This window comes from Phlebotomus argentipes, unplaced genomic scaffold (genome assembly GCF_947086385.1).
Source record: "Phlebotomus argentipes unplaced genomic scaffold, Phlebotomus argentipes genome assembly contig_15, whole genome shotgun sequence".
Classification (NCBI taxonomy): Eukaryota; Metazoa; Arthropoda; class Insecta; order Diptera; family Psychodidae; genus Phlebotomus; species Phlebotomus argentipes.
Genome location: NW_026776181.1, coordinates 8,160,921 through 8,175,244, shown reverse-complemented (window position 1 = coordinate 8,175,244; position 14,324 = coordinate 8,160,921). Strand labels below are relative to the sequence as shown.

Sequence of the window (14,324 nt, the reverse complement as noted above, 5' to 3'; positions counted from 1 at the left end):
AATTGCCTCTTCTATCTCTAGACTACATGGTGATTTTCATAAAATTCTCCAATGTTCCTCCGCAGAGAGATGAAAATCTTTTGAATTATGAGCATGAGTAGGAATGAGGCCTAGTACAAAGACTAATCAATATTTACAAGATTATTGATATAATCTAATTACTTGTCGCTCCGCACAATTATTCTAGTGAAAGTCAAGTGATGGGAAGTGGCGATAAGACTCCTAATGCAGTGGCAATAGCACGTGTTGAGATCAGAAATCATATTTTACAATTGAAAGTGTTCGTATGAACTCGCAAACATCGATAAAGCGTGTGGAGAGTGCAACCGAGAGGAAGACAAACAACTTGTTGCACTTTTATGTGATGGCATTCAATTGGCAAGGCACTGACGCTCCTGCAAATTCGTACAAAAGCGGCATTTTATCTGCTATTGCATCATAAAATTGTTTACTTGGACTTCAAAGTGACGAATGCACTTCACGAATAACAGCTTGCCGGCCGAGTGGCAGGGTTAATCTTTCACATTGAATGCTGTGCCTTATCAGCGAGAATATTCCCTCTCCAATTTCTTATACACTTTTCCCATCGCCACTGCTGTATCTGTCTTTCCTTGGGTGTTTACTGGTTGGATCGCCCTTCGACCCGCGCCACCAGCACTGCACAAACAGGCCTGGCAAAGTGATCTGAAGTGACGATCCTCGGGCGATCAATTTCAGTACATCATTGACTCGTCTCGAGAGCAGAACAACTTTGCACGCATTCGCAACAGTCTGTGCATCTTCGTCAAACTTGTTCCTTTGCTGAATTCACCCAATTAAAGTCAATTGAGCCAATTGGAATGCCGGTGGATATCAAGAGAGTGCTCGTGTGTGACGCCGTCGACGAGGCTTGTGTGAATCTCCTCAAAGAGAATGGCATCGAAGTGAGTGGACGAAAATCAAGTGGCATATGGCAGACATCTAGTAATTGTCTAATTTGTATTTCCCCGTTTCCAGGTTACTTACAAGCTTAAGTTGCCCAAGGAGGAACTTTGCCGAGAAGTTAAGGTATTGAACACTTTTCTATTATCCCGAAAAAAAACATATGGAAAGAGAGAATAGAAGGCAATTAATTGTCTAATCTCGCACCGAAAATAAGTGGATGAGAAGCAAGTGAAAGTCTCTTGATAACACCAGTCCGAAATGAGTTCAAACATCCCTGAATTGGGTGTTATTAAAAAACAAATTCCGAGCGAAACCCGCGAAAAATACGTGATATGAAGTGGAATTTTTTCCTCTTCAAACCACGCAGGTCAATGGACTCAAAATGCGCGAGAAGACAAATTGCAAATGCGAAGGAGAGTGTCTGTATAGAACAGGTTCTCTCCTTTTCGCGAGACACTTTTCATTTGCATCCACAAATTATGCGTCTGTCCCGCGACATCGCCTCATCCGGTCAATCTCACCCTTTTCGCCTTTCTGCAGAACTTTGATGCGCTCATCGTGAGATCGGACACGAAAGTGACGCGCGATGTCTTGGAGGCCGGAAGCGGAAGCCTGAAAGCTGTCGGACGTGCCGGAGCGGGTGTAGACAACATTGACATTGAAGCGGCCACCAAACACGGCGTCATCGTCCTCAAGTAAGTGCACCAAATAGTCGTGCGAGAAAATCCTCTCAGCCACACGAGGCACACGGAAGCGTATAAATATCAAATTCCTCCCAAGTGGGATGGGTTTCTTGCTCGCACAGTGATGCTCTGAGTCAATGGGGGTGAAAGTGCCACTATTGTCTGGGTGTTGGAGAAAATTGGATCAATAGAGCATTGTTTTCAATGGCGATTGCTTCGTGATATCTATATAAGTATCACGGAATTGAAAAAAGAGTGTCTCATGAGGAATGACCTAGAGTTTTTTCAGCCTCTTTTCTAGCTTCTTGAGTGTTTTTTGCCTTCAGACGACGTGTGTAAAATCGATAGACAAATAACTTTGCAAATTGTTTTGCAGCACACCTGGTGGGAATTCTATCTCAGCATGTGAGCTCACGTGCGTGCTCTTGGCCTCCCTGGCGCGTCCCGTCACGCTGGCGGCGCAGAGCATGCGAGAGGGTCGCTGGGATAGGAAGATCTACGCCGGCACAGAGCTGTACGGAAAAACTCTCGCTGTTCTGGGTCTGGGACGAATTGGGCGCGAAGTGGCGATAAGGATGAAGGCGTGGGGCATGCGGTGCATTGGCTTCGATCCCATCACCACTCATGAGGAAGCTAGAGCCGCTGGAGTGGAGAAAATGGAGCTGGACGACATTTGGCCACTCGCTGACTACATCACTGTGCACACGCCTCTCATTCCAGCCACAAGAAGTAAGTGTCGATCAAAGCCGTTTTAGATGTATTTAAATGGAATCAGCACAATATTTTCTTCTAGATTTGGTGTCGGACGCAACTCTGGCCAAGTGCAAGAAGGGCGTCAAGGTGGTGAACGTGGCGCGTGGAGGAATTGTGGATGAGGCAGCTCTTCTGACCGCCCTGAAGTCTGGCCAGTGCGGCGGTGCTGCTCTGGATGTCTTTCCTGAGGAGCCGCCAAAGTCAGAAGTAACGAAGGAACTCATCCAGCACCCGAAAGTCGTAGCGACGCCGCATCTTGGTGAGAAATGCTCTTTGATCTGTAATCTCATTCTGATGTTTGCTAAATCAATTACATTAGCCCTGAGTAGATATATACATTTTAAAAGTATGTAGATGAGTGACAATTTTCTCGAGTGCTCTTTTGAGACACAACTCAACCAACTTGACGACTAAATTCTAGATTAGGGAAGATTAACATTGACGAGAAGCATGCGACAGCCACGTGGACGAACTTTCACTTGACGATAAGGAGTCGATATCAATTAGGTGGAGCGCGAAAAGTTGCTCATGGGCGGGAATCTATAATGTTGCCGAGGGTGATTTGAAATTAACACTTTGTGACTCTGTTTCAGGCGCCAGCACAGCCGAGGCTCAGGTGCGAGTGGCCGTGGAGGTGGCGGAGCAGTTCGTGGCCCTCACGGGCCGCTCCGCGGTCTTCACCACGTATCCCGGTGTCGTCAATCGCGAGGTCCTCAAGACAGCCTTCTGAGCGCTCCGTGACGTAGGCCGAAGAAATGATGGATTGCAACTCTGACACTTGTAACATTATCACGCCAATTTCTCAGCCTGTATTTCTTATACAATGCCATTAAATTAGCCTTCCTCCGTAACTCACTTTGCACTTCATACGCTCAGCGTTCTGTACTAAAAATACACCTCCTCATGCGATTACCTGTTCGCCCACGATGTGAGAACTTTCATGCCTATGCATAAACGCTGCTTGGAAAATTGCTCCTGTTTCGCAGAACAGCTTAAGCAAAAGTATTAATTTCTCGTCGTAAATTGAAAATATTTCTACTTTCTGGGATTTCACATCTAATCGCCACTTAATCACCATGTGAGTTATGCGTAAGACATGCTCGCATGTAATCATAATTTGATTAGACAGATTTTATACTAAACACTTGTGATAGACTTTAGGTGAAAGTAAAGTCAGAATCCGGAAAGTGTGAATGTCATCCTTGTTCGTCACACCCTTGAGTCTCCAACAAATTGATCCACTCACAGACCAGTAACAGCATTCAATAAAGATTGATTGGTATTTAGCAAGAGGGCGAAAACCTCTTGAAACCATAATAAAGTAATTATTAGGAGATGCTTCAAGGGGTTAATATTCCAATATAAACACGATGACATAAAATTACGTCTGCCTCAGAAGGATGATAAGAAGGATTCACATTTGCAGGAGTTCATATCACATTGGTTTGATTTTGCAGCAAAAGTGAAAGCAGAAACCGCCCTTCAATGGAAGTGTGATAAAAATAGACCATTTCATCAATTCTGTCTTTTTTTTCATCAAACCCACCCATGCAGACATAAATTCATAGGAATTCCTTACGAAATGAAGAAAAATCTCCCTTATGTGCCTCTGGACCGCCCAATTTCTTCACAACTCCCACAATTCAAATGACTAATTGCCTCATTTTGGCGCGACACCACGTTAATGTGAGTCTTTCGCAAGAAATTAAACCTCCCCATAAAAATTTGATATGGAAAATGGGTCGCATTCTTTTTTCTCCACTTAAAGCAGATAACTTTTGTCGAGGCAACTTTAAATTGCATTGTAATTGTGTGGCTACATTTGCATAAAATGTTCTCGACGATGCATGAACAGAATGAGGAATTCATGGAAATAGAGTAAATAGGGAGGTTTAATTAAATGAAAGACATTTCTCTCATAGAAAACTGCACATTTTCCAAGTTATAATGGCTAAAAAATGTATTAAGAGTACAATGTCTTTGAAAACTACAAGAAAGCAACTTTTGACAGTTCAAACAGAAGCTTTCTAATAAAAATCTCTTAAGAAATAATTGGTGCAGCGCTGAAAGTTGAAGAAGTTCTCAGGAAATTTTGCAACAAAGCAACAATATAAATTTGTAATGAACAGCACTTGCAAACTCCACTGAGAATTCAATATGTTCTCAATGAAATTACATGGAAAGAGAATAACACAGAGGGGAGTCATAACGAGAGTCGTTAACACGTAGTGTAATTTGGAATAAAGGATAGAATGTGTCACATTTCTTTACAACACTCATTCAATCAACATCTGAAAAACGTTTCATTTCCAGAATAAATTGCGATCTCCCATTGACTATGACAAAGAATTGACCCAATGAAAACACTTAACGTCACCAGACGAAACCTTTCAGTCCTCTCTTTAGGATTTCCATCAGCGAGCAACAAATCAAAAATCAATGTCCATGTGTGAAAAACCCTTTGATATGATATTGGCCATAAAGTCTAAAATTGTCCCTTGTGACTCACATATTTCTATAAAAAAAAAAGATATGTGACTTTTAGGTGGGGAAAGGTGGACGCTTTGGGGCTTCATTTCGGCAGATATGAGCAGCGGACGCCACATGACTGTGCAGAGAGAAGTGCGTATCTGAGAGCGCGATATCAAGCGATTTTCGCAAGGCTTCCATAGACAGTTCATCGTCTCTGTCATGCACACTGTTGCTCTCTGCTGGGGGTGGTCTTCGCCACCCACAAGCGTGAGAGCGAAAGTGCGTTGAAAAAGCCAGAGACTCTGTCGAGAGCGACTCAGTTGATCGCCGGATGCTCGAAGGAGCAGTTCATCCTCAGCAGAGGACAAGTTGGTAAAGTTTCTCACTCTTTTCGCACTGTCTTCGCGAAATTCTATCCTGTAAATCCTTCCGCCTTCGCACTCTTCGCGCAACGACCGTATCTATTCCCACTGGAGGAAATTCAATTGAGTGGAAGGAAGCACTTTCATGGTAAACTCAACATTCAATGGATACTCATCGCCATAAATATCATTCAGTGACAAGAAACATTCTCTTTGTGTGGACTTTTAATGCACTGCCCACGGAGAAAGTTGATCAACTCTTTGAATAAGTGGTGAAAATAATTTACAGTGAGAACAACGTGATTTATGCAAGGATAAAGAAGCATTCAAGGAGTGTCAAATTATTATAAAGTGCTGTGAATTTCAATATTCCCAAAATAACCATTTGTATTTTGTTAGAATTTAATGAATAGCAAGTGAAGAATAAGAAACACAGCAAAAATCTGTGCCAAGAGTGAAAAGAATCCGTGTAAATTATTCAGAAGAATAGAGATATGAGTTGGTCAATTTTATTTACTCTTCTTTTGGGGCTTTTCGAACGTGAAGCAGCTCAAAATACACCAGAATTGAATTATTCGCCATGGAGTGGAATTAATCGAACAGAGAACATCACGATAGGCTTCCTCGCCAGTTATGTTCACACAAAGGTAAGAGAAATACATGAAAGGTGATGTTTATGGGTGATTGGGAAAATGTGCTTCGTTTGGAATGGAAAACCATTAATTGAGTGGGTTTTATTTATTTTATTAAAAGAGTAATTTTCCCACTGGCAATTTATCTTATGTGATATTGCAAACAACAGTTTCCGTGTTTTCGGCTTTAATAAAACTTCTATAAAACGAAGAAACGAAAATTTACCTCTTAAAGTGAAACATATTAAGAGTTTAACAGCAATTCTTTCATCGGATAATTAATACATGAAATTGAAGAATTTGAGACACAGAGGATTGTTGCCTAAGTAAATATTTTTCTAAATTGTTTACCGTCACGTAAAACGCTCTGTACATTTAATAAAATTAATAATCGATTTTCAGTTAATTCATTGGGTCTATAGGTTAATTTTCTCACGATGTTGATCTTATTCTTTTCAAACAAAATTACATCAATTTATTTATTTTCACCTCCTCTCGCACATCTGAAGATTTTGCTGAGTTGACGAGAAATTATAGGCTCTTGTCAATATTTATTCATATTTGACCTTTTACCGAAAAGAAGCAATTTCAGACACTTTCTGCGTTGTATTTTCATAAAGTACGTAGGTACACGTAAATTTATCACGCGATTCTGAAGTACGTGAAGAAAAAAGCACTGAAAGTCGTGAAAAATGTAGAAAACATTTCATTAAACTTCTCACCTTTGGGAGTAATTTGGTGATTTTTTTTCCACCGTGCGAATGAGAGAATTTTTAGAACCATCGAGAGAATGTCAGGTAAATTTATGGAACTTTTCAGGTGGTCTTAGGCGCTCTTCCTCTCGCCGTGGAGGCTGTTAATAGAGACTCTAGTCTTCTTCCTGGTCATCGACTCCTCTTCAGGCCGGTGGACATTGGAAAACCATCAGCCTCATCCTATCGAGCCCAGCCAATTCGGTTTGTCTTGAGTGCGTTTTTGCGTCTTCCGACAGAATCCTCCTCAATAAATCAATATCATCTCTCATGCCACACTTCAGCGCTATGACACAGATGAGGGACGAGGGAGTTGCAGCTTTTATTGGGCCAGACGACAGCTGTACAACTGAAGCTCTAATAGCGGCCGCATGGAATTTACCAATGATATCTTATGTGAGTTCCCGCAATCTTCTTCCTTGCCATTCGTGAAATATTCTCTAGAGACTATGGGAAAGTCACAGAATAAACCTTTTTGATAAGATCCTACCTTTTGGCATCAATTGTTTACAAAACTCTTCCTCAAGTATTTTGACTTAGACTCCGAGTTCATTTTGAGTTAAACAATTAGTTATCTTTCACATTTCTCAAGGGGATTATTGCTAATTAGATTGTTTAATTATCCTATATTAGGTACATACTAAAAGCACTCAGCTTTTATTTCCTACATAAGCTTCTCACCCGCATTTTCAACACTTTGACTTAATTGATGAGTATTAAATAAGCTGTGTTCACTCATGTGAATTGATGTAATATTTTAACGTAATTTCCCACGAGCCTTCCAGGCTTCTTACCTTTGATTTATTAAAAAATGATAGGAAACTGTGACACATAAACTATGGAGAACGCACTGCTGAGTGGATTTTCTCTGCATGGGATTTGATATCTTCAAACAACTTGTATTCTCTATGCCAACACAACACGATGAGATTACTCATAAGATTCATTTCACATGATATATTCTCTGAATTCGTATGACGAGGAAATTGCAAAATTGCCAAGAAAATCCGCACGTCTTCACCAAAAGCATTTCCTCATGAGAATACAAAAATTCCACTTAAATTTCTCCGTTTTCAGAAATGTACTGATGCGGCAGTTTCTGACAAGAGTGTCTTCCAGACATTCAGCCGCACTTTGGCGCCAGCCTCGAAGGTGAGCTTTAGCGCAAAGGAGTTTTCATGACAGAAATGGTCAATTAGAGACGATGATATATCACTTTTCGTAGGTGTCAAAGAGCGTTGTGGCCCTCCTCAGTTCCTTCAATTGGCACAAATTTGTCCTGGTCTCCAGTTCGAGGACAACGTGGGGCTTCGAGATTGCCTTAGCAATCAAAACACTGGCCGAGGCAGAAAATCTCACAGTGACAGATTTTCGTGAATACTCTGAATACATTCCAGCGAAAATAACAGAACTGCAAAACATCGTTACTGAGACGTACAAAAAAACACGAAGTAAGTCTTCGCACAAAAGAGTAATTTAAAAACTTTTCACTTTCAGTATATGCAATCAAAAGTAATCTGGTAAACTAAAATGCTAAACATAAGCAACTTTGTAACTTTACTCAGAAGTTGCTGCTGAGGTCAAATTTGTATCAAGAGTTCATCATGAAATTTAATCATTAATCCTTTCCTGGGTATCATCATCCCTTTCAAGAGCTTGACATTCAAATTTGCGTTGAAAGCCACAGAAACCTTCATCGGAAAGATGGTCTTGTGAAAACAAATAGACAAGTTTTTTTTTTGGTAGAATGCCAGAAGGGATGATTTCACTCTCACATGCAATCTTTGCCCCTTGCCAACAACAACTTCTCCTTTCTCACCCCCGAAAGTTTACATTTTTGTGGGCGAACACATCGCCATGGTGGACTTTGTGAGATGCTTGCAAAACCGAGATCTCCTCCAGACTGGCGATTATATGGTGATATCGGTGGATGATGAAATTTACGATCCCACCAAGAGGTCCAACATCATGGAAAGGGGTGAGTAGAATTGCTTGTCATCCCTCTCACCCCCAATCACTAATCACATGGTGGGCGGGCGAACAAATTAATTTCCGGCAATTGAGCCACTTTCTCGCTCTTTCGACTATTCTCCGAAATTAATTAGGAATATTGGAAATATTGTTTAGATCGGAATCTACGCCCATTTCATCTGTCTCACTACAGTTAAGACGCAGTGATGTATTTTGCACGATAATCTGATAACAGCAATAAAGTTATGGTCTTTGAGTTCACATATGGGATTTCGGACAAATTAAATTAATCGGTTGGCTGAACTTGAGGACACAACAAATCATATCAGAATATATTCACATAAATGATAAAAGTTGAACGCTTTTTCTGGAATTCTTTTTATAGCAATATTATTCAAGTAAAAAATATCATTTCCAATCGATTTGCAGAGAAATAAAGCGGATTTCGCAGTGCTTTCATGTCGAACACTCATGTGAATATTTGCAGCACAAATATATTATTTCAAGTAAATATTTGCGCATTCCAATTGACCAACCAAAGGGGAAAGTATAAATAAAAGAATAACGCGTGTTTATCATTAAAATTGAATAACATCGGTGATAATGAAGCCATTTCACTAATCAACAAATTCCCTGGATAAAAGTTTCTCCGTGCACGACAATTTGCAATGACATCTCCGAAGAGAAAAGCTTTTTGCCACATATTAAGTCATGATTCATCGTATGTGGAAAGCTCATTAAACGGAAGTCACTCAGCCGTCCCAATGAATACAAAAGCTGTGTTCAGGTGAGAAATGTGAATCAATGGTGGTCAAGGGAATAAACGTCCCTTTTGCAAAAATAAAGTCGAAAGAGTGGCAGAAAGTGAGGAAAGGTATTTAGGGCAAAAAAAAGTCCTTTCAAATCAATTTAATGCTCCCTCTCACTCCGCCATTCTTCCTTTATTACATCGCAAAACCAGAGTATTTGGACCCATACCTCAAGAAAGTACGGAGTCGAGCGTTGGACATTAAGTCATTTCACTCGGTACTCAAACTAACACCATCCTATCCATCCAACACGAACTTCAGGTAACATTGTTTAATTAGAATTAATCATTTTGAGCCGCATACGAAATCCCCTCGCCAACCTTCAGTGGGAGAAAGTGGTGGAGGAAATTAATTGAATTTACCCCGACAGTCAAATCAGCGAGAATATAAGGAGCTACGCAACGCAGCCACCATTTAGAGTGCCCTTCCATCGGACCATTTTTCGCAACATTTCCGTCCCCATCTATGGTGTCCACCTTTACGACGCCGTTATGATCTATGCTCGAGCAGCGACAGAAGTGATTAGTGCCGGAGGGAATATCTACGATGCGAAGGCCATCATGGAGAGAATTGTGAATCGCACATACCACTCAATACAGGGATTCGATGTAAGGGATGAGACGTGATGTGCGACTCAGTGGTTAAAGAACTTTTCCCAAAGGTTTATATCGATGCCAATGGCGACGCAGAGGGGAATTTCACGCTCATCTCCCTCCAAGATGAGCTATCACTGGCTCAAGCTCTCACTTCAGATGCAGAAGAGCCAAGTCCTACCAGCAACCCGCTCAAGATGTCAATGCAGCCGGTGGGATACTTTGTCTACAGCAGTCCAGCAAATATTCCGGCAAGTTGCCCTTTGTTCTTGGCATGTTAATTACACAGCCATCTCTTCCCGCAATCCTAAACCAATTAGAAATTATTCAATTAATTTTCTCATCATTTCACGTGACGTTTCCAAAGAAAATCACGCCACTTGTTGCTCACGATTTCCTGAGAAAGCTCCACATATCTATCTAGCATGTCACAACATCCAAAAATTTAATTGATAACTTAATTATTCAGTCAAGTGATTGCTCTTCTAGTTTATACATTGACAAGTAACTTAGTAATTGGCAGGAAACCTCATTAAAAACTTCCGTAAGCGTAATTGAGAAGAAAACTCATTTGAAAACAAGTTTCTCATCGTCACTTTTCCATCTTCTTATTTAGGGCAACAATATAGATTTATCAAGAATGTTTTTTTTCTATCTGATTTATTGTTTACGTCACATAATAAATGTCTATATATTTCAATATTATTTTGGACTTTTTTCTCTAAGAAGCTCGTTATTTTTTTCTTTATACTTGTTATCAAAGATGTTCTTTTCTGTTTCATGCGGTGTTGATTCATAGAAACGTCTTTTCTGCGGAATAATCGCTATTGAATGTTCGCGTTTTTTGCGTGGAAGCCTAACATGTTTTGGGTATTTTTAGCGGATGTTTTGACTGATTTCCCTATGTCAATCTTGTATAGGAATTTCGGTACATCAACCCGCAGCGTACAATAAAATGGCTTAAAGGCGTCCCGCGGGCTGAGCCTGTTTGTGGCTTTGATGATGAGCTTTGCCAGCCGAAAAATAAGGATTGGCGCTATTTGCTGTCCGGAGTCTGCGTTGCGCTGTTTCTGGCTGTGGCCGGAGCCTTCTTGATCAAGTAACACATCAGAGGGTGGAGAAGTAAATTACAAGTTACTAATTGGGCCCTTTTTGCAGACACTATCGCTATGAGCAGACTTTGGCATGTCTTTTGTGGAAAGTAGACCTCAAAGAAGTGACTTTCATCACAACTGAGCATCCAGATTCATCCATCCGCAGCAAAAACCTGGTGAGAGATTTTGCACCTTTCACTGTACCTTGGTAAGAATTTGCAGTCCCTTTTATCGCTCCTCAGGTGCAAACTTGCAGACACAGTTTAATTACCGGAGGGGGAGACACGTCCAAGAGAGCATACACCACAATAGGTAAATTGAGCATTTATCGTGCTTGTGGGATAATTAAAAGTGTGGCCTCTCTCTCTCTCTCTCTCTTTCCCCCAGGCCTCTATCGTGGCAATATCGTGGCGGTGAAGAGGATTCACAAGAGGAGTGTCGACATCACGCGCGCCATCAGAAAGGAGCTGAAGCAGATGCGTGAGGTTTGCCTAAAAATCCACCTCCACATTTTCCTTTGGTGTTTCCTCGTCGATGTGCTTTTGTTGAATGCTAAGTGGAAGCTTCCTCGCCCCGCACGCGATGTCTTATTGACTTTCTAATGGGAATTCCCGTTCTCTTCTTCGCGCTGCTTCTCTCTCTCTCTCTCTTCATCCAGGTGAGACATGAAAACGTGATTTCCTTCATTGGTGCCTCCGTAGATCCCAATTGTATCGCCATTCTCACTTCCTATTGTCCGCGTGGGAGTCTCGATGATGTGCTGAGCAATGAGGATCTCTATCTGGATAACATGTTCATCTCGTCACTCGTCAGTGACATCCTCAAAGGCATGATATACATTCATGAGAGTGAAATTGTGTCACATGGCAATTTGCGGGCTAGTAATTGCCTCGTGGACTCGAGATGGGTCTGTCAGATTACCGACTTTGGCCTCCATGAATTCAAGTTAGGACAGGAAGAGCCCAACAGGTATGACAAATAGAGCATTGACCTTTGTCACACCCACTGAACGAAGCACACAAACTCTTAACTTGCAAACTTTCGCTTTCAAGCTCCGGATAATATCAATATTTTTAAAAGTTTATCTCCTTCGACACAAAACTGTAAACTCTCCCACGTGTTAGGCTCTATGAACAGATACTTTCACTTTCCGCCTGTGATATTCGGATAATAAAATCGTAAAGAATTTTATGACCCTCAAGATAATATATCCTTCCGTCTTTACCGCATCATTAAATGCCCTGTGCCATGTTCTCCTCCAGACATAATTTATTCCTCATCCCCGGAACACTGAGAGAAATCTGTGAAGAATTGTCAATTAAGCGAATATTAATGTTGCAGAGAAACTGTGGAATTGGCGCGAAATCTTTATCGTGCGCCAGAACTCTTAAGACACCCAAATCCACCAAGTCGAGGCACACAGAAAGGTGATGTCTACAGCTTTGGGGTACTTTTGTATGAAATCATCGGGCGAAATGGGCCGTGGGGAGAGACGCAAATGACCAAGGAAGAAATCATCCACAAAGTCCGATCACCTGCCAATGGAACGTACTACAGACCTCCACTGCGCTTCCTCGAGATCCCGGATTACGTGAAGCAGTGCCTCAAATCGTGCTGGGATGAGGATCAAGAGTTGCGGCCGGATCTGCGCTTAGTGAGAGTGAAGCTAAAGGAAATGCAAGCAGGATTGTAAGTACCTCATCAGACTATATACAACAGAAGACTATGAAGCTCGTATTATCCTCTTAGGAAGCCAAACATTTTCGACAATATGCTGGCAATCATGGAGAAGTATGCTTACAACCTGGAAGGACTCGTTCAGGAGCGAACGAATCAACTCACGGAGGAGAAGAAGAAAACAGAAGCCCTCCTGCATCGCATGTTGCCGAAAACTGTAGCTGAATCCCTCAAAAGAGGCGATCCTGTGGAGGCGGAGTGCTTTGACTGTGTCACAATTTACTTCAGTGATTTAGTGGGCTTCACCGAGATGTGCGTCCAGAGTTCTCCTCTGCAAGTGGTCGAGATGCTCAATGACCTCTACACCTGCTGTGACTCCATCATCTCGAACTACGACGTGTACAAGGTGGAAACCATTGGAGATGCTTACATGGTCGTCTCTGGCTTGCCCATTCGCAATGGGGATCGCCATGCCGGCGAGATTGCCTCCTTGGCTCTGCATCTCCTCAACAAGATCTCCAAACTTGAGGTTCGCCATCGTGCCGGAGAGCTCATTCAAATCCGCATTGGAATACACTCGGGACAGTGTGTAGCGGGCGTTGTGGGGGTGAAAATGCCGCGATATTGCTTGTTTGGCGACACCGTAAACACCGCCTCGCGAATGGAGAGCTCCGGCCTCCCACTGAAAATCCACATTTCCGAAGCCACTTACGACCTGCTGCAAAATATTGGTGGATACAAATTCGAGGAAAGAGGATTGATCCAGATAAAGGTAAACAAACAAGGGAAAATTGGAAAACACGAAACACATCATTTGCACTGCGGGTAAAACCGTCAAGCGTACATAATCATTGTTTTTCGGACATTCGTGTGACGAATTAAATGCAATAATCATTCAGTCAATTTCGTTGAACACTTGGACAGAAATTGCTTTTCTCACTTTTTTCAGGGCAAAGGCGAAATGAGAACCTATTGGCTCCTGAGTGAGGACATCAACAAGAAAATCGAGCGCTTTGGTTCCAGTGACTTTGATGAAACATTCTGTGAGCTTTAACAAATTTCACCCACACTGAGTCATTCACTTCATAGTGACTGTAACTTTGCCTTTCCAGACCATCGCGTCGCTCCCGATTTGATCTGCACCACTGAACCCGAACCAATGAAGAACAGCACACCGAACAATTCCTATTCGTCACTGAATCAGCGCGCCAGAATGTCTTACTCCAGCATTTTGTCCTACAATGGTGGCGGCGATAAGCAGATGCCCGTCGGGAACTTCTCCAAGGCACTGAGCAACGATTTGGTGGTAAACTCCTGCTACATCTGCCAGCAGAAGAAGAGTCTCCAGCAGACAGAGTGCCAGAGACAGCACAGGCAAATGTACGATATCTACAGAATCTCCTCCGAATGCATGGACAGTCCCACAGAGTTCAGCCACTGTCCGTGCTATTGTTCCAATCAGAGGAACTTCATGAAGAGATACGACAGTGTTATACGAGAAATCAGAGCCCCACAGTCTGCGCCTCACATCACCTTCATGCAGTGAGAGACGAGCGCGCGCCATTCGGAGAAATTAATGAAACGTGACCGAGAATGTCATAA

The 14,324-nt window shown here is 42.0% G+C and overlaps 2 protein-coding genes across 2 annotated transcripts; both read left to right on the top strand.

The window, feature by feature from the left end:
* Positions 1–517: 517 nt before the first annotated feature.
* Positions 518–3,211, top strand: LOC132262755 (D-3-phosphoglycerate dehydrogenase). Its single transcript, XM_059762160.1, has 6 exons — positions 518–923; positions 997–1,047; positions 1,465–1,619; positions 1,984–2,336; positions 2,401–2,619; positions 2,954–3,211. Exons 1-6 carry the CDS (start codon positions 840–842, stop codon positions 3,088–3,090), a joined length of 999 nt encoding a protein of 332 aa, XP_059618143.1. The 5' UTR covers positions 518–839; the 3' UTR covers positions 3,091–3,211.
* Positions 3,212–5,356: 2,145 nt separating this feature from the next.
* On the top strand, positions 5,357–14,272 carry LOC132262699 (guanylate cyclase 32E-like). Its single transcript, XM_059762040.1, has 18 exons — positions 5,357–5,841; positions 6,646–6,782; positions 6,863–6,974; positions 7,656–7,730; positions 7,804–8,029; positions 8,407–8,556; positions 9,511–9,619; positions 9,729–9,966; positions 10,020–10,202; positions 10,872–11,050; positions 11,110–11,221; positions 11,288–11,357; positions 11,433–11,530; positions 11,704–12,014; positions 12,387–12,734; positions 12,795–13,494; positions 13,672–13,765; positions 13,835–14,272. The coding sequence occupies exons 1-18, from the start codon at positions 5,689–5,691 to the stop codon at positions 14,266–14,268; spliced, it is 3,729 nt and encodes a 1,242-aa protein (XP_059618023.1). The 5' UTR covers positions 5,357–5,688; the 3' UTR covers positions 14,269–14,272.
* Positions 14,273–14,324: the final 52 nt, after the last annotated feature.